The following is a 22,993-nucleotide window of genomic DNA, read 5'->3' as shown; positions in this document are numbered from 1 at the left end:
CGCGGAGGCAAAAGCGGTGCTCTGTGCCGCCAGCGCCGTGCGAACATCTCTGTTAATCCAGGGTTTTTGATTTGGGAAGGATTTAACTGTTCTGGATGGGACGACATCTTCCACGCATTTCCTGATAAATCCGCAGACTGAGTCTGTGTACTCATCAATGTCATTCGCAGCCACGTGAAACATTTCCCAGTCCGTGTGATCAAAACAGTCCCGCAGCGTAGACTCCGATTGGTCCAACCACCGGTGCACCACCCTCAGGGTTGGAGCTTCCTGTTTCAGCTTCTGCCTGTAGGCGGGCAGGAGCAGGATGGAGCGGTGATCTGATTGGCCGAATGGGGCCCGGGGGAGGGCTTTGTATACATCCCGGAAAGAGGTGTAGCAGTGGTCAAGTAGCCGGTCTCCACGAGTGTTGAAATGGATGTGTTGGTGGAGTTTTGGTGAAACTTTCTTCAGGTTTCCTTTGTTAAAGTCCTCGGTCGTGATAAACGCCGCCTCTGGGTGTGCGGTTTCCTCACTGCTGATCGCGCTGTACAGTTCCCTGAGTGCTCGGTCAGTGTCGGCTTGTGGGGGAATGGAAACAGCCGTAATAATCACTGCTGTAAATTCCCTCGGTAGCCAGAATGGCCGGCGCTTAATCATCAGGTACTCCAGGTCCTCTGAGCAGAATGATTTGACCGGGTGCACGTTCGCATAATCACACCAGCTGTTGTTGATCATGAAACACACACCACCGCCTCTGCTTTTCCCAGTAAGATCCTGTGACCTGTCCGCACGGTGCACAGAGAACCCCGGTAGTTGTATTGCGGAGTCCGGTACCTTGTCCGATAGCCAGGTTTCTGTGAGGCAGATCACGCAGCAGTCCCGCATCTCTCGCTGGAATGAGATCCGTGCCCGAAACTCGCACAGCTTGTTCTCCAGAGACTGCACATTAGCCAGTAATAAACTGGGTAGCGGTGGTCTGTTAGTGCGCCGTCTCAGTCGAACCAGAACGCCAGATCTTCTCCCTCTGCGTCGGCGTTTGCGGCCTCCAGGGCCAGAGAACAAAGGCTCTTAGGTGAGATGAATGGTGGGTCTGCAAACGGAGGGTCCGTGTTGCAAAACTTGAACTCCGGAAAGTGATGAGAAAGTCCATCTTTTATGTCCAGTAAGGTTTGTCGGTCGTACACAAGGAGACATGTGCTACTCGTAAAAAAATAAAGGAAAAGTAAAATTAAACACAAAAAACAGCTGTTGCTTGTGGGAGCTCGCGACGAGGCTGCCATACTCGGCGCCATCTTGGTCTAGTATACCATGGGCGTTTCTCAATATGCGTACTTGTCCGTACTTGCGTTCTCGTGTACTCGTGATACGTCATCAGTCGGAGACCAAGTACTGGTCCAATTCGAAGTACGCATCAAGCCGAGAACGCGAAAAAGTCCCGGATGTGTTCTCGCTCCGCCCGTTTTATCGAGCATGCATCGGTGTGGACTTGGTACAGCTAAATATCCCAGAATGCATTTCGTCCAAAACTCAACAGCGGACTCCCGGCACATCATTTTCAAACCCCCCCCCCCGCTGGCGGACTTCTCACTTCTCAGGTTAAAGAAACCCCAGCAGCTGTCTATAGTATTGAGTGTCCACTAGAATAGAAATAAAAGCGTTCTAACATCTCACCTGCTTGTTTTTATTAAGGCATGTACACGTATGTACATGTACACTATTTTTATTAATAGAGGTTTCACTACTGAGGTTAAAAATGATATATAAGTCACTTAGATCACTTCTAAATGTTAGGTTTATTTCAGTGTTTTATTTGTTCCTGAGTAAACCGGTTTGGCTGTGATTAAAGTTAAGCTTCATAACATGTTACTCACAGTTAAATTAAGAGGGGACGGCAGTAAGAACTCCGGACCTGTGACATCATCACGTACGCAGGTGTTCCAATTGTACAAATCGCGAGTCCGTGCTCGCGTTCTCGGCGGGTACGTACTCCCGTGCGTTCTTGGCAAGTACGTACTCACCGAGAACGCGAGTACGTACTCGCGTACTTGAGCATTGAGAAACGGCCCATATTTGTAAGATCCTTGCTGTGAATATTAGAGAATGGCCGTTTCTCAATGCTCAAGTACGCGAATACGTACTCGCGTTCTCGGCTTGATGTGTACTTCGAATTGGAACAGTGCTTGGTCTCCGACTGATGACGTATCACGAGTACACGAGAACGCAAGTACGCATATTGAGAAACGCCCATAGTGTCGTGGTCCCCTCGTCTTTTCTGGTGTTCTGTTCGTGGTTCTCGCTCCCTCTTCACTCCTCCCCAGCAGGGTGGTGCCTGGTTCCTGGTCTCCGCCTTGTTCTCCACACCCACTCATCACTCACCTGCTGCTCATCATCTATGATAGTTCCTGCCAGTACTTAAGGCCTTGGTGTACGTGCTGTTCTTTGCCGCATTGCTGTACTTACTTCCGTTAGTGTAGCCCCAGCTCATGCTCCTGTGAATCTTTTTGTGTCCCGTCGTGTTTCTTGGTTTTCCCTAATGACTGTTTCTTCTCTCTGCACAGACCTTCCTGGACCCCTGCCTGTTTCCCGTGGACCCTGTTTGGATGAGCATGAGTGAGAGTGAGTTTCAGCGTGGGACTGGACTGCGAGTGTGTCAGCCACAGACAGTGTGTAGAGGAGTGTGAACGAGTTACCCTTGCCCTGTACTCTTACTCTGGGGTCACAGTACATATGTATATATGTCACCTGGTGTTGTAAATAAACCTCCCTTTAACGGTACAGTTCTGAGTCCGGCCTGATCCGACAAGACAGATAGGTTGATCATATTTAAGATTGAAGCATTAATTAATGGCAGGACTTCTTTGAGCAGTTTAGTAGGAATGGGGTCTAAAAGACACGTTGATGGTTTGGAGGAATTAATTATTGAAGTTAACTCAGAAAGATCAATTGGAGAAAAAGAGTCTAACTTAACATCAATGGTACTAAAAGTAGCTGTAGATAATGTTACATCTGTGGGATGATTATTGGTAATTTTTTCTCTAATGATAAGAATTTTATTGGTGAAGAAGTTCATGAAGTCATTACTAGTTAACGTTAAAGGGATGGTTGGCTCAGTAGAGCTCTGACTGTTTGTCAGCCTGGCTACAGTGCTGAAGAGAAACCTGGGGTTGTTCTTATTTTCTTCAATCAGTGACGAATAGTAAGATGTTCTGGCTTTGCGGAGGGCTTTCTTATAAATCAACAAACTATTTCTCCAGGCTAAATGATGATCTTCTAAATTTGTGACACGCCATTTCCTCTCCAGCTTACGAGTTATCTGCTTTAGGCTACGTGTTTGAGAATTATACCACGGAGTCAGGTACTTCTGATTTGAGGCCTTAGTTTTCACAGGAGCTACATTATCCAGAGTCGTACGTAGTGAGGAGGTAAAATTATTAACAAGATAATCGACCTCTGTTGGAGTAGCGTTCAGATAGCTGCTCTGCTCTATGTTGGTACAGGGCATTGAAGATGATAACAGTGGGTGGATTATATTCTTAAACTTAGTTACAGCACTTTCAGAAAGACATCTACTGTGATAAAGTCTACTCTCCACTGCTGTGTAATCAATTATTGTAAATGTAAATGTTATCAGGAAATGATCAGACAGCAGAGGGTTTTCAGGAAACACTGTTAAATGTTCAGTTTCTATGCCATATGTTAAAACAAGATCTAGAGTGTGATTAAAGTGGTGGGTGGGTTCTTTTACATTTTGAGAGAAGCCAATTGAGTCTAATAACAGACTGACAGCCTCAACATGGCATTCATTTTTAGCATCTACATTATTTTATGTGAGCACTAAATCGGATAAAAAGTCTGAGAAATCAGACAGATTGTTGATTCATTTAAACTAACATAATCATCCTGCTGCAACCAGGTTTCTGTAAGGCAGAGTAAATCGATTTGTTGATCAATTATTAAGTCATGTACTAACAGAGACTTGGAAGAGAGAGACCTCATGTTTAATAATCCACATTTCCTGATTTATATAAAAGCAGCTCTTCATCACTATGCCCACGAGAGGAAGAGGAGAGCAGAGACAGGAGCCTGAGTCTGCCTGTTATCTTTGTTTGGTCTCCAGTTTGAGCCTAAAATTCATTTCATGCATAATTATAATAAACCCTCTTCTTCTGTCTTCTCCCAATAATAATAATGTGAGTAATAAAATAAATAAATCAAATACAAAGACTAAGAGGAGGAGCGTGTAATTTTTTTCATTTTTTACCGATAATAAACTTTCACATTCGTCTCTGATGAAAACACTGAGCGGGATCCGCAGCCTTCACACTGAAACCTTCTCTGTGTTACATAGCAAACATGCAGACTTCTTCCTGTGAGGCCGAACTGAGCTTGTGTGGTCATTAAAGCCTTCATCAGCCGCCTCCTCACGTTTTGAGGACAGACAGAAAGTCATGCTGTGATCTGAAACTGGTTTGAAGCACAGAGAACATGTGGAGGTACCTTTGGAGGCCAGACCACAGCTGACTGATACACTGGATAATATTTCTCCAGAAGTCCAATCAAAGGTTTCAGTTTAAAACTTATTTCATATATTTATTGTCTTTAAAGTGTTTTCATGTCTTTTAATCCTTATTTGAATGAATGCTTTACTTCATGGAGGTGTTTCTAACAGAGAGGAAGCAGTGAAGCCGATCCATGGTGAACGTCATCACTCAGCTGTTTGCAGGTGTTTGGTGGTCCTTTGTGTGAGTCCTCGTTGATGCCTGAGACGAAGCTCCGTCTGCAATCAGACTTTGGCTGTATCCCAATTCAGGGTCTGCAGCCTTAAAGTACGCAGCCTCAACGATCCTCAAGGGCCGCGTACTCAAAGACCGCGAAGGCCGGAAGTGCGAGGCTTGTGAAATGGGACGGTCTAGCCTCCGTCGCGCTGCCCAGGTTGCCTAGCAACCATAACACCAACCGCTGGAAACGTTTCATACAGCTTTGTTTGACAGAAATGAAGGAGAACATATTTTGTTCGTGTGTTTGTTTCTACACGAGCTTTGTGTGATTTAATAAGTATTTGAGGCTGAGACCACAGGACTGTAAAACATGATTGTTGGCCTTCAGTTCTGTTCTGAACAGTCATTTAAGATTAGCTAGTAAATAACAATTAGCTAATGTTGTTCATGAGACTAAAGTCAGTGTAAATATGATATGGCCAATATTATAGTTATTATATTAATCATAAGTTATTACAGCAGTGAGTTTGTATGGGCTCAAAATGTGGTCATAAATATTTTGTACTTGTAAATCAGTTTTGTACTTGTAAATCAGGATTTGTATGTGTAAAAAGAATTTGTGTGTGTGTAAAAAAGATTTGTATGTGTAAAAAGAATTTGTGTGTGTGTAAAAAAGATTTGTGTGTGTGTAAAAAAGATTTGTATGTGTAAAAAGAATTTGTGCGCGCGTAAAAAAGATTTGTATGTGTAAAAAAAGATTTGTGTGTGGACTTAGCCAAAAAAAACTCTGCAAGTTACAAGTACGAATTTTGACCCTATTTTTCTTCCTGTCATCTGATTGGTCAATGTCATGTCAATCACAAATGTAACAATCCAATCAGAGAACAGATGGGTTTGGCTGTCGGAGGGGCACTTTTTTGAACTGCAGGTCCTTGAAGGGTAATACAGTTTGAAGCTGGAGGATCTCTATATAAATATCCGATAGCAGCTAGGTCCCCTTACTTTCAGCAGCTGTTGAAAGGATAAAGTTGTGGTATGTCAGTGGTTAGAAATACCATTATTACTTTAGGATTAGTTTAACACAAAGTCAGGGCTGACCCGGGACCATTGCTGTGAGTCACAGTGCGCAGCATAAAGGTCCTTTCACATCGGACGCAGGATGTGCTGCTAATGCTAACTGCTAACTAAAAGCAGTTAGCACCCGCTGGCTGCTGAGCTCTGTGGGTTTTTGCAGCAGCTCTACCTGTACTAGATGCACCTGCTCCTTGTCGTTTCTATCTCTGACTTTATGTCCTCTACAACAGTTTCTGTTTTTTTTGCTAGTTCTTCAAATGTTCAATAAAAACATGTATGCTAATTCATAACGAAGAAAGCTTTGTAATGAAGACTGTCATTTCCAAAACACTGCCCCCCGCCCCCCGCGGTCCGCAGCGCTGTTGAAAAGGCTGTCGAAGTCCCTGTATAAAGCACGTAGACCTATGACACAAAAATCACCACACTCGGACGTCCACAGACTGTTTTCCTTCGTGGTGATGAAGGAAAACGCTGGGTTGGCATGTAAAAGGGCATTTATTCCCTTCAAGGACCTGCAGTTCAAAAAAGTGCCCCTCCGACAGCCAAACTCATCTGTTCTCTGATTGGATTGTTACATTTGTGATTGACATGACATTGACCAATCAGATGACAGGAAGAAAAATAGGGTCAAAATTCGTACTTGTAACTTGCAGGGGTTTTTTTGGCTAAGTCCACACACAAATCTTTTTTACACATACAAATCTTTTTTACGCACGCACAAATTCTTTTTACACATACAAATCCTGATTTACAAGTACAAAATATTTATGACCACATTTTGAGCCCATACAAGAGAAGGAGGATTTAGTGTTTGTGTTATTACCAGTGCTAAACAAGAAGAGTTCCAGATGGTCCAGTGGACACATGTGTGACTCCTGTGATTAAAGCATCTTTCTTTCAGCTTAACGAGTGAACCGTCAGCTCGTTCAAACACACGTTAAAGTCCGTTTGGCTCGACACCACCGAACAGAGGCAGCAATATAACATAGCTAACATTAACAGTGCAGTGAATCCTGCTTGTGCCGTCATATTCAGGACTGCAAACCGAGCAGCATCACTGACTTTCAGCTTGTTGTGTTTGTGGATATATGACTGACTTTAATTATCCATAAAATCATCACATTCTCTGTAAGATTAAGGTCGACTATATATATATATATTTAGAAGTAGAGGCTTTAAAACCAAGTTACCGCTGAAAGTACAAACATCACTAATGTCACATAACTTTCCCGACATGTGGCCAACAGTAATGTTTTAATGTTCCTCATTATTAAACATTTGCACATAAATAAGTGACATCATATTCACTACTTACGTTTAACAGTTTACTCTTCGGCCGCTCCGCTTCTGCCGTCTGCGGCAAATTTATCCACAGTGACTGCCGCGCTATGAATTGTGGGATATGTTGGGCCACGAAGTCTACATCGCCACAGCCTTAAAATTCAGGGAAATGAAGGCCGCATTTCAGGTCCGCATTTCGAGCAGCCCCTGAATTGGGAATTGGGATACAGCCCATTTCTCTTCATTTCAACTCGTGCACTGGACGCGCTCAGTGGGCGGGACACCACGCAGTCAGACCGGTGAGCCGCTTTTATTCTGAAAAAACGGAATGCTTTTATTTTTTAGAGCAGAGGGCGGATGTCCTGTGTGTGTTGATCGAGTTCGTGAGCTGCAGTACATCAACAGGTGAGAGAGACGGCGCGCGCTCAGAGGAAACGGAGAGGTGCGAAGGCGAGAGGATGGAAGGTGAGGAGGTGTCAGGGGGTTCCGCTCCTCTCTGAGTGGAGGACGGCAGAGGGTAGCAGACCTCCTCCTCCTCCTCCGCAGGTCTGCTACCCTCCGGAAACAGTCCGTGATTTGTTTCCGCCTGCTCGCGTTAATGATTAATCAGGCTTCGGTTAATCGACATGCCGAGCAGAATCATAGGAGTTGAATCAAACGCCGCGCTCAGATCTGACGCTGTTATCTTCAGTATCCAATCATCAGTTACGTTAGTGTTTATAAACGGAATTTACGTCATTGTTATAAAGACACACTGATCAGGTCATACTGTTCTTCCACCATCCTCTCAGAGCGGGTAACATACTCATGGCTCATTATTGTTCTTTAAGAGGAACAATTTTAACTACCATTCAAACAGGAGGACAGCTGCGTTTTTCTAAACTGAAGTTAATTATAGTTAATCACATCAGCTACTGTTTGTAATCATTTCACCTCCATCTGATGGTTTAAACACATTTTCAGTTGCATTCAATCTCTGTCAAACTTTGTTTGACTTATTGTGTTATTTCAATCACTTTCATGTTGTAGATCTCTTTTCTTAGAGTAGAAATTTTCTCCTTAAAATAAACACTTTGGTAATATCAGCGGGTTTAGTCTGCAAATGATGGGATTGATTTAGCCCTCTGCCCATAGAGTTCAGTTTGTTACCATTTAGCCACATGAATCTTATTTTCGTAATAACTTAATTTTGTGTGTCTCCTGTCTGATGTGTGTTTCAGGTGTTTGCTGAGCCCCGTGCTGCGGAGTCCTCTGCTGTCCCCGCGGTCCTCGATGAAGATCCATGAAGGTAATTTGTGTTTCTTCTTTGTGCCGTCGCTTTAAGCAGCTGGACACGGTCACGGCTCAGTGACATCAGCAGTGACACATCTGTGACGCCTGTGTGCGCTCGCAGAGAATCACAGCAGTTTCCTGAGTGATTCACTCCCTCCGCTTGAACTCTGCTCTCCGATTGGACGGTTTCTGTCAGCGGTGACGTGACTCTGTGGCTGGTCGTGGTCACCGTGGACCCAAAGAGACGACTGGACGTGCCTGACAGGAGAGGGTGACCGCAGGCTCCGAGGTCAGGCTGAGACACGATCCACCCACGCTGAGTCTGAGTCGAGCTGACGTCACCTGAGCTGCTGGAACAACAATAGCAACCAGACTGAGATGTCTGTAGCTTTACTCTCTCCAGTCAGGCTGTGATGGGTCTAGATTTAGACCTCAGAGAGCTCAGGTGTGACAGGTCACTTTGTACAGCTGTGAGTCAGATTCCTGTCGACAGCATGTATTATAATATTTACTGAAACTAAACAGTAAAATAAACTTTTCCAAATTGACACTGCCTGTAGTGGGCGCCACAGCGGATCATCCGCCTCCATCTTTTCATCCACTCTGATGCGAATCCTTCTGTCGTCTCTGCAGCTCCGCCCGTCATCGGTGCATCCTCCCCTCCTCGTCAGGACCAGTCCTCCCCCATCCTCCCCTCTCCCTGAGGTCACCTCGCAGCCTGAGAGCGTTCACACCAAACCTAAAACTTTGTCCGAGTCAGTCATTGGACATTTAAGTTTACTGAGCACGAAGCATCGGATCAGTTTTCCTCACTGTGTGAAGGAAGTGCGGCAGAAGAGACAGGAACCCTGGATCTGCTGCTGATGTAGAGGTCCGTCCCAGGAAGCTCACAGGTAGACGTTGTCGGCTGAGTGAAACCTCTCGCTGAACGATCGGATCGGTGAGGAGCGACGAGGCCTGTCTGTGTCATGTTTCACTCTCAGGTTTGTCATAGTTGCTATGATTTAATATGAATCCCGGCTTGGGAATGTGCACGGCTCTGAAAGCTTTCCAGGTACGAAGTGTACGAGCTCTGGACTCTGAGCAGCGTGTTTGCTCTGCAGGTGGTGAATGCCTGAAGTGTCACGTCACTTTTAAGCCTTTCTTTTCCTGCAGCACACCTGAATCCGTCAGCCGATCAGCTGACCGAGTCCGGCCCCGCAGCATTCCTCACCCACATTCCAAGGATGTTATGAGCAGGATAAGCCGCTCCCGCCCTGCACACTCACCCAAACACGCCGATGTGAATCTCGTCAGCCTGTCGGGCTGCGGCACGATAACGTCTTCCTGTTTATTCCCGCTGACACGCTGGTCATCAGGCTGAAGCTCGGGCTGAGAAGGTTCCAGATGTTCCAGATGTTTGCTGTCAGCCAGTTGCTGTGTGAACCTGCGCCGCACACCAACTCTGGAATAATAAACTGAAGTGAAAGCTTTGAGTGAGAGGCGCTTTCTGTCAGCTGTTCCTGCCCTTGGACCTGGATGATGTCACTGAGGAAGGACGATGGTGTGCGCTACGAGGTGAGTCCACCGTTCCTTCTCGGTTCCCCGGGTATCCCGACGTCAGAGATCAGGGCGGTCGGTTACCAGCCCGCTGACTGAACTCGGCTTTCTTGATCCAGGCACGAGGACGCTCACCTGAAAGTTGGTGGCCAATCACAGTGATGTTAGGAGAAGAATAAAGTATAAAACTAAGACGACTCAGAGGTCAGTGTCAGCAGCTCTGCATCAGTGTGTGTGTTAATAAAGTTTGAAGCCTGGACAGGAAACCGTCCGTCATTCAGGCATTTTGTCAAATAAATGTTTGTAAAGTCAGTAACCGACTCGCATGTTAAAGGTTATAAAACAGAAACTGAACCCCACATCAAAGTTGTGATGGAGAATGAATATTTGTCACTCGGAGTCGCACAGACTTCAGACCTGCTGCTGTCGACGCTCTGAGGGATCCTTAGGAACAGGGACGTTGTTTTCCTGAGATCTGATTGGCTGGTGGGTGGGGATTTCATACCTGCTGATCGCTAATCTGGAGCAGGTTTGGTTCACAGCATCAGTTTATTTTTTTAACCCCCTTCACAGAAACCCGGGGTTACCTGGATCAGGTGAAGTCCTGCTTTGTGCTGCAGACCTCAGATCTGACTCTCTGCTTCTAAACGTATCCCCCTTACTCTCAACCTGCTGTTCCTGGTCACCCCACCTGGCCTGCCGTGTTTCCACTGCCCTCTAGTGACGTCTGGAAGGGGGCGGGGCTAAAGCAGCTTCTTTCACACACAGGATGAAGCAGTATCAGATACAGAAGGATTATTCTGAACTGCGAGTCATGCAAAGCTGCTCTGTTAGAGTCTGGATGTGCAGTTCACTCGCCCTTTAATACAGGATAAAGTCTTTATGTTTGGGGTGGTGTTCACTTCCTGTCAGGGTCAGAGGTCAGAGAGGACCTAAATGTAAATGTAAACCCTGTTTGTTGTCAGAGAATCTGAGCGATCCCTGTGAGGAGCAGGAGGAGGAGCAGCACTTTGTCTCCTGTGAGAGGGAAACTTCAGCCTCTGCTGCCTGAAGCTCTGCTGCATGGACCCCACCGCGTTTCATCAACATGTCCTCTGATTGGTCCTTCCCTTCAGTCTGAAGATCTGTCAGCCAATCAGTTTCTGTCTGGGTGAGTGCCACTTCCTCTCCCCACCAGCTGCTGCAGTCACTCAGCTTACTCAGCAGCACGAGTGTGTGTGTTTTCCTGTGTGAGCCCTCCCACCTTCTTTTCCACTCCCATCCCCCTTACTCACACACAGCCTGTGTGTGTGTGAGTCAGTGGAGAAAGTTACACTCTGTGTGTGTCTGTCTGTGTGTGTGTTGTCCTTGCAGCAGACTTTGCTTCAGTGCGGCGGGGAGAGGAGCGAGCGAGGACGCTGCAGCTGGGTGAGGATCGGAGCTGAGGGGATTGCAGTGTTTCGGGGTTAAAGGTGAGCGTGTGCTTCCTTCAGTTTGTCCCCGCCTGCATAAAAACGGCTCTGACCCGGTTCAGACCCGGTCTGAGGGTTTTAGGTGATCAGGGTTATTTGTGAATCATCGGTTTTCTGCTGAGGGTGAAGGAGTTTACCATCAGAGGCAGTGTTTGCTTTCACTGTGATTTGGGGCTGTTTAGACTGAGGATTTTAAATCTCAGTAATCCCCTCTGTGGGTCACCGTGCCCCCCAGATGGGGGTGGGGTGGTGGTGGTGGGAGGGTGGGGTGGTGGTGGACACTTCCTGAGTGTCTGTGAACGCTCTCAGTCATCCAGGTCATCGCAGTCTAAGGAGCTCCGAGAGAAAAGTGTCTGGACTTCTTTAAGTTTGCTTAAAGATGTTTCACCTCTGAAGGAAACTGAAAGACGTGCAGACACACTTCCTCAGTCATTTATTCAGTGTGTGTGTGTGTGTGTGTGTGTGTGTGTGTATTTCAGTGTGAGGAAGCAACAGGAAGCTTCGACCTGTTGCTGAAACTCGGTCAGGCTGGAAAATCTTTTTCTTCAGTTTCTGTCGTCTGTAGTTCAGAGTTATCTTTTATTAGTTATTGATGATCTATATTGATTAACAGTGGTGTAGTACACTAGTTTAAATGACGTGTTTGTACAGAGACTGCGGCCGTCTCTGTGCTTTTCTTCCTCTGGATGAGGATGCTGTGTGTGAGCAGAGTGCTGATTGGTTGAAAACTCTCCTTCCAGCTGAAGTTGTTGTTTGGCGAGCTGGTTGTTTGTGTCAGGCTGAGGATGTCTGTGTGAGTCTTTGTCATTCGCTGTTATTTCCCATGGAGACAGCGTGCGTCCTCTCAATCATCAGGGAATGTGAAGTCTGCAAGCTCCAGAGCAGACTGATGACAGCAAAGATGCTCAGACATGTAATGAAATACCTGACAGTCTGTTTCTTTCACAGCCGTCTCCATCATGGAGGTGCCCAGGAGGCTCTCCTTCCCGCTGGTTCTCCCTAAACCAGCCTCGTCTGCTCGGTCTCCTCTGGGAGCTGCAGGTCAGACAGCTGGAAGCAGCAAAGATCAAACTGGAGGGGAAAAGTTCATCTCAGAGGAGGAGACGCCTGAGTCAGGGGTGATTGTAGTGGTGGAGGCGCCACCTGAAGATGGAAAAGCTGCTCGGAGATTCTCCTCTCAGGACAGTTTTTCAGAGGAGAGCTCATTATCAGAGGAGAGGCTGGAAGAGGAGGCCAGAGAGGCCCAGAGGAGGGCCGAGGAGGAGGAGGAGGCAGCAGCCAAGGAGAGGGCGGCCCAGAGGCAGCAGCTGGCTATCCAGGAGCTCGTGGAGTCTGAGAGGAGCTACCTGCGCCTGCTGCAGCTCAGCACCGTGACCATCAGGAGCAACCTGCAGCAGCAGCTACAGGTAGGACCCAGGAACACACCTGCCCATCGAAGCAGGAAGCAGGGGGAGGGGCCAAACTGCTCGTTTCAGAAGGAGGGCGACCCTAGGGCCTGCATTGAGCCCTGGGATCAGACACAGAAGGATTATTATCGACTGTGAATCATGCAGAGCTGCTTCAGCTTTATTTATATAGCACCAAATCACAACAGCAGTGGCCTCAATGTGCTTTATATTGTAAGCTAAATAATGATAATGTATAATAATACAGAGAACACCCCAACAAGGACCTCTGAGAACAAGCACTTGTTCATAGAGCTCATCCAGCTGGGGAGGAAGAAGGGCTGAGGGAGGGGCGGGGAGGGGACAGAGATGAATAATAAGCAGTGAATAAATGCAGAGAGGTGTATACAGTCACAGTGACAAACTCTGATAGTGACAATACAAAGAAGCAAAAAGAAAGAGGCTGAACTTAAAGCTGCTGCTCACCTGTGCAGCAGGTGAGGGCTTTAGCATCCTGCGCCCTCTCAGTGGCTTCTTATCACCTGCTTTTCATTATGCCTGTTCTGTTGCTTAGTACTGCTAAATAACAGCTTATAATCATTGTGCTAATGAAATGAGGCCTCATAAAACATAATGAAATCAGGCTTTATGGGCGAGAGCTGAGCTGTGGAAACACCGCGAGGGAGCAGGAGAGATGTGAGCGGTGTTCCATAAGAGATGAATGTAGAGCATGCAAAAGTGAAACACGGGGAGCAGGGCGAAGGCGTGAGTGAATGGCGGCTCTGTGAGACAGATGAGCAGATTGTGCATTGTTCAGCCTCCCAGCGGGCAGCACACCCACTGCCCCGTCATTCCACAATGAGCACAGATCCACCTTTATTATCAGAGGTCAGAGGTCAGCCAAGCTCTGATGCTGCTGCAGCACATCCCCATCACTTTCATCACTTTCAGCGTTTTTCAGATGTTTTTATATACTCAAAATACACGAACACAATGTGTTAGAATGGGTAATTTGGGTTATAATGGGAGTGTATGGGTTGTAATGGGGAACCTTCAGACTTTGGGGTTAAAGAAGTGTCTGATATCAGGTTAAAACCCTCATTTTCTGCCTTCCCTCCACCTGCTCTGACCGAAGCCGCCTCCAGCAGGCCTGGACAGCATGTTTCTGCACGTCGAGGAGGTGATCGACGTATCGAGCCGTCTCCTGAGCCTGCTGGACCAGAAGCAGCTTCAGCCTGGAGAGCCTGACTTCCTGCAGAGTCTCTGTAAGCGACCTGACACCAGACCTTTACTTTGACGTGTCACCCTCACAGCTTCAGTCTTTCTGTCGTTGTAAACAGGAAGTCAAACAGGAAGTGGTTGTTGTTTGTTGTTTTTCTGACTCTTTTATCCTTTTTGTTTCTTTATTGACACAAATTTAAAGATGAAGTAATGTGATTCAGCTCAGGTGAGTTCCTGAATCAAACAGGTGTCACCTCTTTGTTTTTGTTCCGGGGAAGACCAGACCAGCTCAGCATGTAAAGTCCACCTTAAAGTCCCCCCCCAACGCGTCAGACGTTGTGCCGCTCTGACGTCTGATAAGCTGATGTTTCTCTAACTTCTCACAGTTTTTGTTGGATGAACACGAGATGATCATCATCGAGAAACCCGGGAGGTAGACAGTGATGATTGTCTTCGCTCTTTACTCGGCACAGGCGTTTCCCGTGATGAACGTTAAAACTTCCTTTCTGCTGCTTCCTGTAAAGGAGTAAAGGTGTGTTTTCCTTTGCTGACAGGTGACTCGTTTCTCAGCCTGTCATCAGAGATTGAAGCCGCCTATAAGGAGTACCTGGCGCACTACAATCATGTGACGGAGGTGGAGAACAGCTACAAACAGAAGGAGGCTCTGTGGAACGAGGTTGTCAGAGTCATCAAGGCTGCGGCGTGAGTTTACGGCGCCTCGTCTCGCCTTGGACAGGAAGTGCTCAGAGCCGAGGAGCTGACTGATGAGTCTTGTGTCTCTCTTGACCTTCAGGCCTGACGTCAACGCCACCTCGTTGAGCTTCTTTTTGGTGATGCCCGTGCAGCGGATCGCCCGCTACCCCCTGCTGCTGCAGACCATCCAGAAGCACACCGACGCCTCCCACCCGGCCTACGCCCTGCTGGAGCAGACCGCTCACACCTCTGTCGCCTTAAACTGTCGCATCAACGAATACAAGCGCTTCCGGGAAGTCGGTGAGGAGCGTGACTAATGGGGCCGGATGTTGGCGTGAGAAAGCAGAAGGTTTTAACTGTCACTCGTGTTTTCTAGCTGACAAATACAGGAAGATGGAAATGCTGACCATCAAGGACAAGATCGTTCGCCTCAACACCCACAGCATCGCCAAGAAGACCGCCAGGCTCGGTCAGCAGATCAAACACGAGGCCGGACTCAAACCTAAGGTAGGCCGATCCCTGAGCCTCAGCCACAGGAAGCTCCGCCCACATGTTTGTGAGGAGCAGCCAATCAGTAGAATGCTGTCTTAAAGGAGGTGGAGCTAAAACAGCTTGTGTCAGACAGCACCAGGATGACGCACAGAAGGATTACTGTGAACTGTGGATCATGCAAAGCTGCTCTGGTGGAGTCCAGGAGTGAGAACAGCAGGTTACAGCTCATGCAAAGCCTCCGTCAGTCATACACTATAATCATACATGTGGAAGGATCAGCAGGGGGAGCAGGCTGCAGACAGGAAGTGTCTGATCAGACCTCCCACTCTCCCCAGTCCACTGCTGTGTTCAGACCCACTCACCGTGGGTGTGAATGTCCGAGCCAGAGTGACTGTACAGCACACATCCTCCATGAGTATAAAAATTACAATCGATGTCTCGCAGTAAGTTACTGTCAGGTTTGCTGTGCTGGACTCTGAACTGTGCAATCAGACAAGTGGGTTTATTTACAACACCGGTGATGTGTACATGTATAGAGTGAGGCAGGGAGAAGGGGGCTGTGAAAAAGGGGAACGCACGCTCAGTCCAAATCCAGAGTCCACACCGTGCTCACTCTCACTCACGCTCATCTGGGAAGGGTCCAGAGACGGATTGTAAAAGGGAGAGGGAGATAGACGTCAGAGCAAGGCTCAGGGAGATCAGCATCAGTCTGAGCCGGGCTACACTAACACTAGTGAGTACAGCGCTCCACTCCAACCGGGCCTTAAGTTTGGGTGGTGTTATTCAGCCGTGGTGAGCCACAGGTGCATGTGCGTGGGTGTGAAGCTCAGGTGACCACTGGAAGGTCTGATCGACCAAATGCTGTTGGGTGGAAGCACAGCTGTGGAGTGGGGACAGTGGAAGGTCTGATCAGACACTTCCTGTCTGCAGCCTGCTCCCCCTGCTGATCTTTCCACACGTATCATTACAGTGTATGACTGACGGAGGCTTTGCATGAGCTGTAACCTGCTGTTCTCACTCCTGGATTCCACCAGAGTAGCTTTGCATGATCCACAGTTCACAGTAATCCTTCTGTGCGTCATCCTGGTGCTTCTCCTATAAGACAAATGTCTTCTGATTGGCTGCGCCTCACAAACAGCAGGTGGGTATCTTCTCTGAACCTCTCGCTCCTACTGACACTGACCCCATTACTACATGTTTTAAAGCAGCGTGTCACAGGTAGCACAGCTGGTTTATGTAGCGCAGCAGTGTGTGAGCTCAGAGCATCTATTTAGACCGGAGTGTTGGATGTCTTGCAGCTGGTGGACGAGGAATTTGATGCCCTGGAAGGATTCTTCTATGTTTTGGAAAACGGCATCCTGGAGCTGCTGGAGAACGTGGAGATGTACCTGCAGCACCTCCAGGTAAACTCACACTCACACTTTGTCCTGTCTCTCGACTTCAAAGCTTTAGTGGACTTTAGTGACTAAATATCAAACCTGAATAAACTCATTGTAAAACATGAGTTTCTCTAACGGTGGGTTTTGGCTGCACGGGTCAGCAGCAGTCACTGTTTCAGGCTGTGACTCACGGTCAGCGTCTGCAGCAGATGCTATAATTAGACGTGCAGTCATGAGTTTGTGAGTCTCTGTCAGGAGGCCACACACATGTTTGTGTACCTTTCTGTTTTCCTCATTCTGTCCTTCACACCAACACTCAGCTCTTTGTATCTCTCTGCTGTTTAGCTTGTTTAGACGTTAGCGAGGACGACCGGCCCACATCTCCTGCTCTCCGTCTGCAGTTTCTTTGTTTCAGCTTCACTCTGATGTGTTTGCATGTACATGTTTGGTTTGTAAAATAACGCGCTGGGGTCGGCGAATCGTGTTTGGGCAGCCGAGCGCTCAGCTGTGTGTGGTTGCTCTGCAGGGCTTCCTGTCCTGCCGCACGGAGGACTTTGACTTGGACATGGACGGAGAAAAGGCACCGATCTGCTACAAGGAGATCACGACGGCGCTCCGACAGTGGATCCTCCCGATGTTTGTGAGTGATTAACTCTGAGAGCGGTGCTGCGGTCTTTACAGGTGCAGGAAGTGTTGCAGCACTGCATCCTGTCGGCTCGTGTCCAGTTAAGAGGACAGAATGAACTACGATCACAGACACAGCACCAAACTTTACAGATTACATCACAGACTTCTCTCTGTGTAAACAGCTTCTGATTGGTGGACGGTCTGCATCCTGCATCCCGCCTCCGATCTCCTCTGCACACGCTCAGAACATGATCAGAGGTCAGACACAGGCCGCTGCGTCTCTGAGTGCGTGCAGAGGTGGACATGCATATTTTGCCCCCTGTGAAAGGATGATGCAGTGAACGACGGTCTGCTGATGTCGATCTGTTCTTTGTTCCTTCTTCTAGGAGAAGAGGATGAGGAAGCTGATCCACCAGCCGCTCTGCGCTCTCCGGGACCTCCTGGTGGGCCCGAGGAACCTAATCAGGAAGAGACTCGACAAGCTGCTCGACTACGAGGTGATCGAAGGAAAACCCAACCTGAGCTACGAGGAGCAGGCTGTGGCCAACACGTACAGGTGGGAACTGGTTTCTGATGGTTCCTGATGGCTGGAGCTGTGAGTGATCTCCTCTACTCCCCTCTCCTCCTGACAGGACGTTGAACACACTGCTCCTGACGGAGCTCCCTCAGTTTAACGGGCTGGCTCTGCAGATGATGTGGAGCACGTTGGGGACGTTCAGCTGTCTGCACAGAGATCTCGCAGCAGACATGGAGCAGCTGTTTCACAGCTTCGCTCAGCAGGTGACGTCCTTACAGACAGGCTGATGCATGAAAACACGTTGGATATCTGTGCTCATCCTTCACGTGTCTCCCTGCAGCTCCCTCACAGCAGCCTTTCTCCTGGTGCATTCTGGGAGTGGGCAGAGTCTTCGGTGCTGGAAGGCGCGAGGAGGCTGCAGCATTTATGTCGAATGCTGGAGGACAAGCTCAACGCGCCGGATGCCCAGGTTAGTGTTCAGATCGGCTTTCATTCATTTATACAGCAGCAAACCACCTCAGGGCGCTTTACACTGTAAGCTACAGAGCACTATGGGTGACAGTGGACCACTCAGCTGACCTCAGACATGTTTGCTTTGAGCTGATTGGTTACTGCTGAGAGGTGAGAGTAAAAAATATAACAGTGATTTTATCATCCAGTAAACATCCTTTTCCGAATATTTAACCACACCGACGCCATGGTGTCACACCGACGCTCCCAGTCTGAGCTTCAGTTTCCTGAGATTGTCGGTGTTCGGTGGGCGGAGTTTGCTGTGTGAGCTTCGAGCATCGTTCGCCACCTGTATTTCCTGTTCTGCCGCGTGTTTCGTGTGAACTGGTTCAGCTGCTGGTCCCAGTAAAGATCTGATGTTCCAGTCACGTCACATTTAGCTGGAGGTTACAATACAAGGTTCTGGCTGAAGAATGTGGCGAATCATCATCATACGTCATTCGCGGGCGATAAAAAGTCAGAGACGAAGACGCTGTGAATGTGCCACTTCTGGTTCTGCAACTTTGCAGCTGCAGAACCAGAAGTGTCTCCTTCTGAGTCATTGTTTTCATTTCTGAACACCTTCCAGGTAAATTTGAACATGTGTGAGTAATTCAGCAGCTCTGCCCTCTCTGAGATCTGACGTCTGCTCGTGTCTTTCAGCCTCTCAGCCCGTCCTCTCAGCGCCGTCTGAAGCAGCTAACGCATAAGCACGGCTCTGGAAAGATCTTCCAGGTGATGAGCACGGTCGTGGGCACCCGGGACCTGGACCTGAACTTGACTAAGGGCGAGCTGGTGGCGGTGATTAGCGAGGCCGACAGCCGTGGAGACAGAAGGAGGTGGCTGGTCGATGCAGGAGGTGAGACTTCAGGTTTTATGACGTTTGCACTAAAACCTGAGAGGAAGAACTGTGGCGCCATCTGCTGGCAAGCCGCTGTTATTACAACTGAAACAGACGAGCAGCCAATGGGATCGCTCTGTGAGGGCACACCGGGTTGGTCTGACACTGTGAACAAATAAATGTTAAACTATATTTACGTCTTCACGCAGGGAAGCGAGGCTACGCTGCTGCCTCGAAACTCATTCGCTATCACCAGCCAACAGACGACCCGCCCCCTTCACCACACCCGAGCCTGGCAGAAGACGTGACCGCACGCAGAAGACACTCCTACAGCCCGGCAGGCAATGCCCCACTGCCCATGAGTCAGCCCTGCTTCCAGGTAATTAAATTCCTCTGCACTGGACTGTCCAGGAGACGGAGGCCGCGTGCTGTCCACCAGCGCAGGACTGCAGGGTGATCATCCAGCTGCAGTCAGAATACTTTAATAAGTCGCCCCGAGATAATAAGAACAGACTGAACTAATTAAATAACACAACATGTTACAAAGTTCGCTCTGATATGTACAAACGGGCAGGAATGACTTCCTGTGTCGTTCAGTGGTGCATTAAGGGTAATGTCAGTCTCTGACTGCGCGTGCTCCTGTGACTGGCCAGCACGTTGTGGCGTGGGTGGGAGGTGTCGTCCTTATCTTGGACAACATCCTCCTCTCCACCTTGACAGCGTCCAGCTCCACCTGTTACTGGCCGTCCCAGCATGCAGCGGCACAGAGGACAGCTCTGGTCACGACAGTAAGACTGAATTTGTTGTTGTGCACAGCAAATGCGACGCTGTCACATCCTCGTAGGCGTTGATACGCTGCTTGATGGAGCGCCAGACTCTCGGCGGTCTGCTCCTGAACAGTAATGTGACACAGAGCGGCTCTACCTGAGCAGGTGATTTAAAGACAGGCAGCTGTCAGTGTTTACAGTGTTTGGCCCACCCAGTAACAGCCTTCACGTGGATCTGACTCGGTCACACGCTGTGGGCTCCTACGACACGCTGCTGATGCTCCAACACAGCATCCAAGGAAGCTTCACGTTTTCATTCAGTGTTTGCACACGTTTGTAGTGATCAGTAAGAATGACAGATACAATCCTGTTCCACCCACAGCCCGTGGGTATTCTGCGAGGCGTTCATGGAAAGATCTGCTTTGTGCCAGTGCATGCACACGTCTCCAGCAGCAGGCCTGTGTCCACCTGTCCTCACACGCTGTCCTTCTGTACCTCAGAGGCGCAGTCCACACCGGTCTCTCAAACCTACAGTTTTTATACCATCATCAGCTGATTGTTTCTTAAACGGTAGAAGAAGATGTGTTCTGTGCTACCCTCGTCTTACACGTGACGACGTGTGCTCGGAGTACTTCTTCTTGTCTTCGTGTTGATGCGTCGCACTTCTCTGAGCGTAATTCAGTGCAAAATAAGCGCCGAGCTGCAGTGTGTGCAGCAGAAGTCTCCTCAGCATCTCTCCTCGTCCTCGTGCTGAAGTGAAGGTGTGTCGTCTGCAGACGCTGTCGTGGTTGTTGATGTTACAGTCGCAGCGTCGCTGCTGTTGAGCACGGTTCGTTAGAAAAAGCCGGGTCAGGTGGTAGTAACGACCCCACGCTGGTGTTTACAGCCGAGTGTGTGTGTGTGTGTGTGTGTGTGTGTGTGTGTGGGCTGATGACACACTGATGTGTGTAATGCTGCTGTATCAGCCTCTGCAGCTGGAAACATCTGCAACTCGCAGTGTCGTTCTGACCTTTATTTAAACGCCGTCAGGGAAGACGCTGTCGCTTTCTGCCTCTGTTTCCTGTGCGGTCTGCAGGTATGAAAGGAGCGACTGAGTGGAGCTTAATCACAGATTGACTCTGTAACGCTGATGATGTTTGGTCCTCCTGACAGCCAGGAGGTGCATGTACGTGATAGAGGAAGGATGTGTGGATACAAATGACGGTGTGGAAGCGGAGACCGTTAAATGCTGATTTTTTTTAATGTTTCCAGGTTGTGGGCGCCTACGACTTCACGGCCAGATCCAAACACGAAGTTTCCTTCCGGGCCGGAGAACCCGTTCGTGTCCTGGAGCCTCACGACAAACGAGGGAGCCCCGAGTGGAGCCTGGTGGAGGTCAGAGGAGGTCAGAGAGGCTACGTGCCCTCCACCTACCTGGCAATCATTCCCATGGGAGCGGGCCTGCCCCCGAACCCTGGCTTCTTCCTTTAGGGGGTGGAAACTGCAGCTGGTGTCGATGAGAGGATGGATGGAAGAGCCTCCCGGGATCAGCTGTTTACAGTCTCAGTGTTAATCCTGCCACTTTATCCTGTTTACGACTGGAAGTGTAAAGTTTCTCCTGTGACGTTTCCTGCTTCCACTTCCTGTGCAGCGTACACAGGAGCGAAGCTTCAGGAGCAGCAAATGAAGTTTACTGACGGTGAAGCGCTCATTTCCCATGAACCTCAGAGTGATGCTGCATACATGCAGGGTGTGAGCTCTCTCAAGCTAACTGTAACGTGTGTGTGTGTGTGTGTGTGTGTGTGTGTGAGAGAACCCTCTTCACCTGCAGCAGAGCTGACGGGTACACGGCACTCTCATCATCTCAGACTGAGTAATGTGATGTAAATGTGACACGTCTCCGAGGCCGAGGAAGAACAAGACTCAGGAGGAGGAGGAGCTGGGAGAGGGGTGAAGGACAGCGGCAGTTTCTGCTTTGCCTATGAGCGGATTTAAATTTCGTTGTGCTTTGAATCCAGAGTTTTACGTAGGAGTGAAATGGGTCAGGACAGAATAACCTCCTCCTGCCTTCACCTGACGATGCTTGTTGCTATGGATACGGCTCAGGGAGTGCAGGTCACGTCTGTGGCGTTTGCTCGGCCGGACTAAAGCTGCAGCAGCATTTCTTGATTCCCGCACTTTTGGGTCAGAATCATTTGAAAGCATCTCTGAGCCTCCTGATTGGCTCTCAGGTCATAGACAGGAAGCTGAGCTCCAGTAGTTTTGCAGATAACAGCAGCTTGAACGTTTGAGCACCACAGACTCTCTCCTGGCCTCCTCCTGTGGGGCTGAGCAGCCTCAGCTGCTGTGAGGGTGGAGCAGAGGGAGGGAGGCCGGGAGTCAGAGCTGCTCAGCTGTTCCCATCAGGCTGAATGTCAGGAGGAGGAGGAGGAGGAGGAGGATGCTTCTCTCCTAAAATACCAGATGTCCTCAGGTTAGTCAGATAGACTGAAACCTCAGCCTGAGAACATTTACCTGATTTCCCCTCCTCAGAGCCCGGTTTAGGATGAGGGGAGCGGTTCATTCCTCAGTTATTTTGGGAAGTTTTAATCCCACAGACGTGCAGATGAAGCTGCAGCGTTCCTTATGTGGAGGAAGTAGATATTTGAACCCATACACACACGGAAACCACAGAGGGAACATTTCTGGCTTTTTCTGTCTGATCAGAAACCAGGTCAGCATCTTCCTCGCATGCTGTTCTCATTTTCACCACCAGAAGGAGGCAGAGACTCGGAGCGTGTGTGCATGATCAGACTAACTGTGTGTGTGTTTGGTAATCGCGGCCACAGTGTGTTTTCTGTGTGGTTTCATGAACCTGCTGCTCAGTTGGTCCTGCTGAGTCATTCTGATGTTTCCTCGATGCTACAGGGCTGCGTGACCTCTGCTGAGCTGCCACAGTTGTGATGTTGAACTCAGTCACACAGCAGGTGGGAGGCTGAGCAGCAGCAGAGAGTGTGGCTTCAATAAAACTAAACTCAAAACTTTTTTGTGGCGTTGCATCATTTCATAATCAGTTGTTAGTTGTGAGAAGAAGCACCTGAATATTTGTGATGATTTACGAAGCTGTGGGGTCCACACCCACTCAGCCCCTTTTACAGTTAAACATCTGGAGACACAGCTGTTCTTGTTCATGTATCATCATCATCATCAGTGTGCACATTTGCACACAGCCTACAAGTTTTCTTTATCTATTGAATAACAAGCTGAAACAGGAAGCTGCAGTTCCTCTGGTGTCCAGCAGAGGCAG

At 48.6% G+C, this 22,993-nt stretch overlaps 1 protein-coding gene across 10 annotated transcripts; it reads left to right on the top strand.

The window, feature by feature from the left end:
- Positions 1–7,384: 7,384 nt before the first annotated feature.
- Positions 7,385–22,731, top strand: arhgef37 (Rho guanine nucleotide exchange factor (GEF) 37). 10 transcript variants are annotated; one of them, XM_005463789.4, is made up of 20 exons: positions 7,401–7,520; positions 8,276–8,343; positions 8,961–9,310; positions 9,483–9,884; positions 9,986–10,070; positions 10,832–11,016; positions 11,220–11,317; positions 12,266–12,723; positions 13,838–13,967; positions 14,478–14,625; positions 14,717–14,916; positions 14,993–15,123; positions 16,407–16,511; positions 17,014–17,127; positions 17,501–17,670; positions 17,747–17,894; positions 17,972–18,100; positions 18,784–18,979; positions 19,171–19,340; positions 20,980–22,731. In XM_005463789.4, exons 8-20 carry the CDS (start codon positions 12,277–12,279, stop codon positions 21,196–21,198), a joined length of 2,307 nt encoding a protein of 768 aa, XP_005463846.1. In that variant the 5' UTR covers positions 7,401–7,520; positions 8,276–8,343; positions 8,961–9,310; positions 9,483–9,884; positions 9,986–10,070; positions 10,832–11,016; positions 11,220–11,317; positions 12,266–12,276; the 3' UTR covers positions 21,199–22,731. The 10 variants fall into 10 exon arrangements, with proteins under 10 accessions (XP_005463850.1, XP_019202335.1, XP_005463846.1 ...); XM_019346790.2 differs by lacking the exon at positions 9,986–10,070 and having other exon boundaries at positions 7,399–7,460; XM_005463788.4 differs by lacking the exon at positions 9,986–10,070.
- The last annotated feature ends 262 nt before the right edge of the window (positions 22,732–22,993 follow it).

The sequence above is a fragment of the Oreochromis niloticus genome, linkage group LG2 (genome assembly GCF_001858045.2).
Source record: "Oreochromis niloticus isolate F11D_XX linkage group LG2, O_niloticus_UMD_NMBU, whole genome shotgun sequence".
In the NCBI taxonomy this organism is placed as follows: domain Eukaryota; kingdom Metazoa; phylum Chordata; class Actinopteri; order Cichliformes; family Cichlidae; genus Oreochromis; species Oreochromis niloticus.
The sequence above is the reverse complement of the archived record's forward strand: the minus strand, read 5'-3'. Positions and strand labels throughout refer to the sequence as shown.

Excerpts from the sequence above, each read along its gene's own strand:
- arhgef37 (XM_005463793.4), top strand. The coding sequence starts at position 12,277 with ATGGAGGTGCCCAGGAGGCTCTCCTTCCCGCTGGTTCTCCCTAAACCA. Across the intron at positions 17,895-17,971 it reads TTCACAGCTTCGCTCAGCAG|CTCCCTCACAGCAGCCTTTC; the intron begins GTGACGTCCTTA and ends GTCTCCCTGCAG. Across the intron at positions 18,101-18,783 it reads TCAACGCGCCGGATGCCCAG|CCTCTCAGCCCGTCCTCTCA; the intron begins GTTAGTGTTCAG and ends CGTGTCTTTCAG.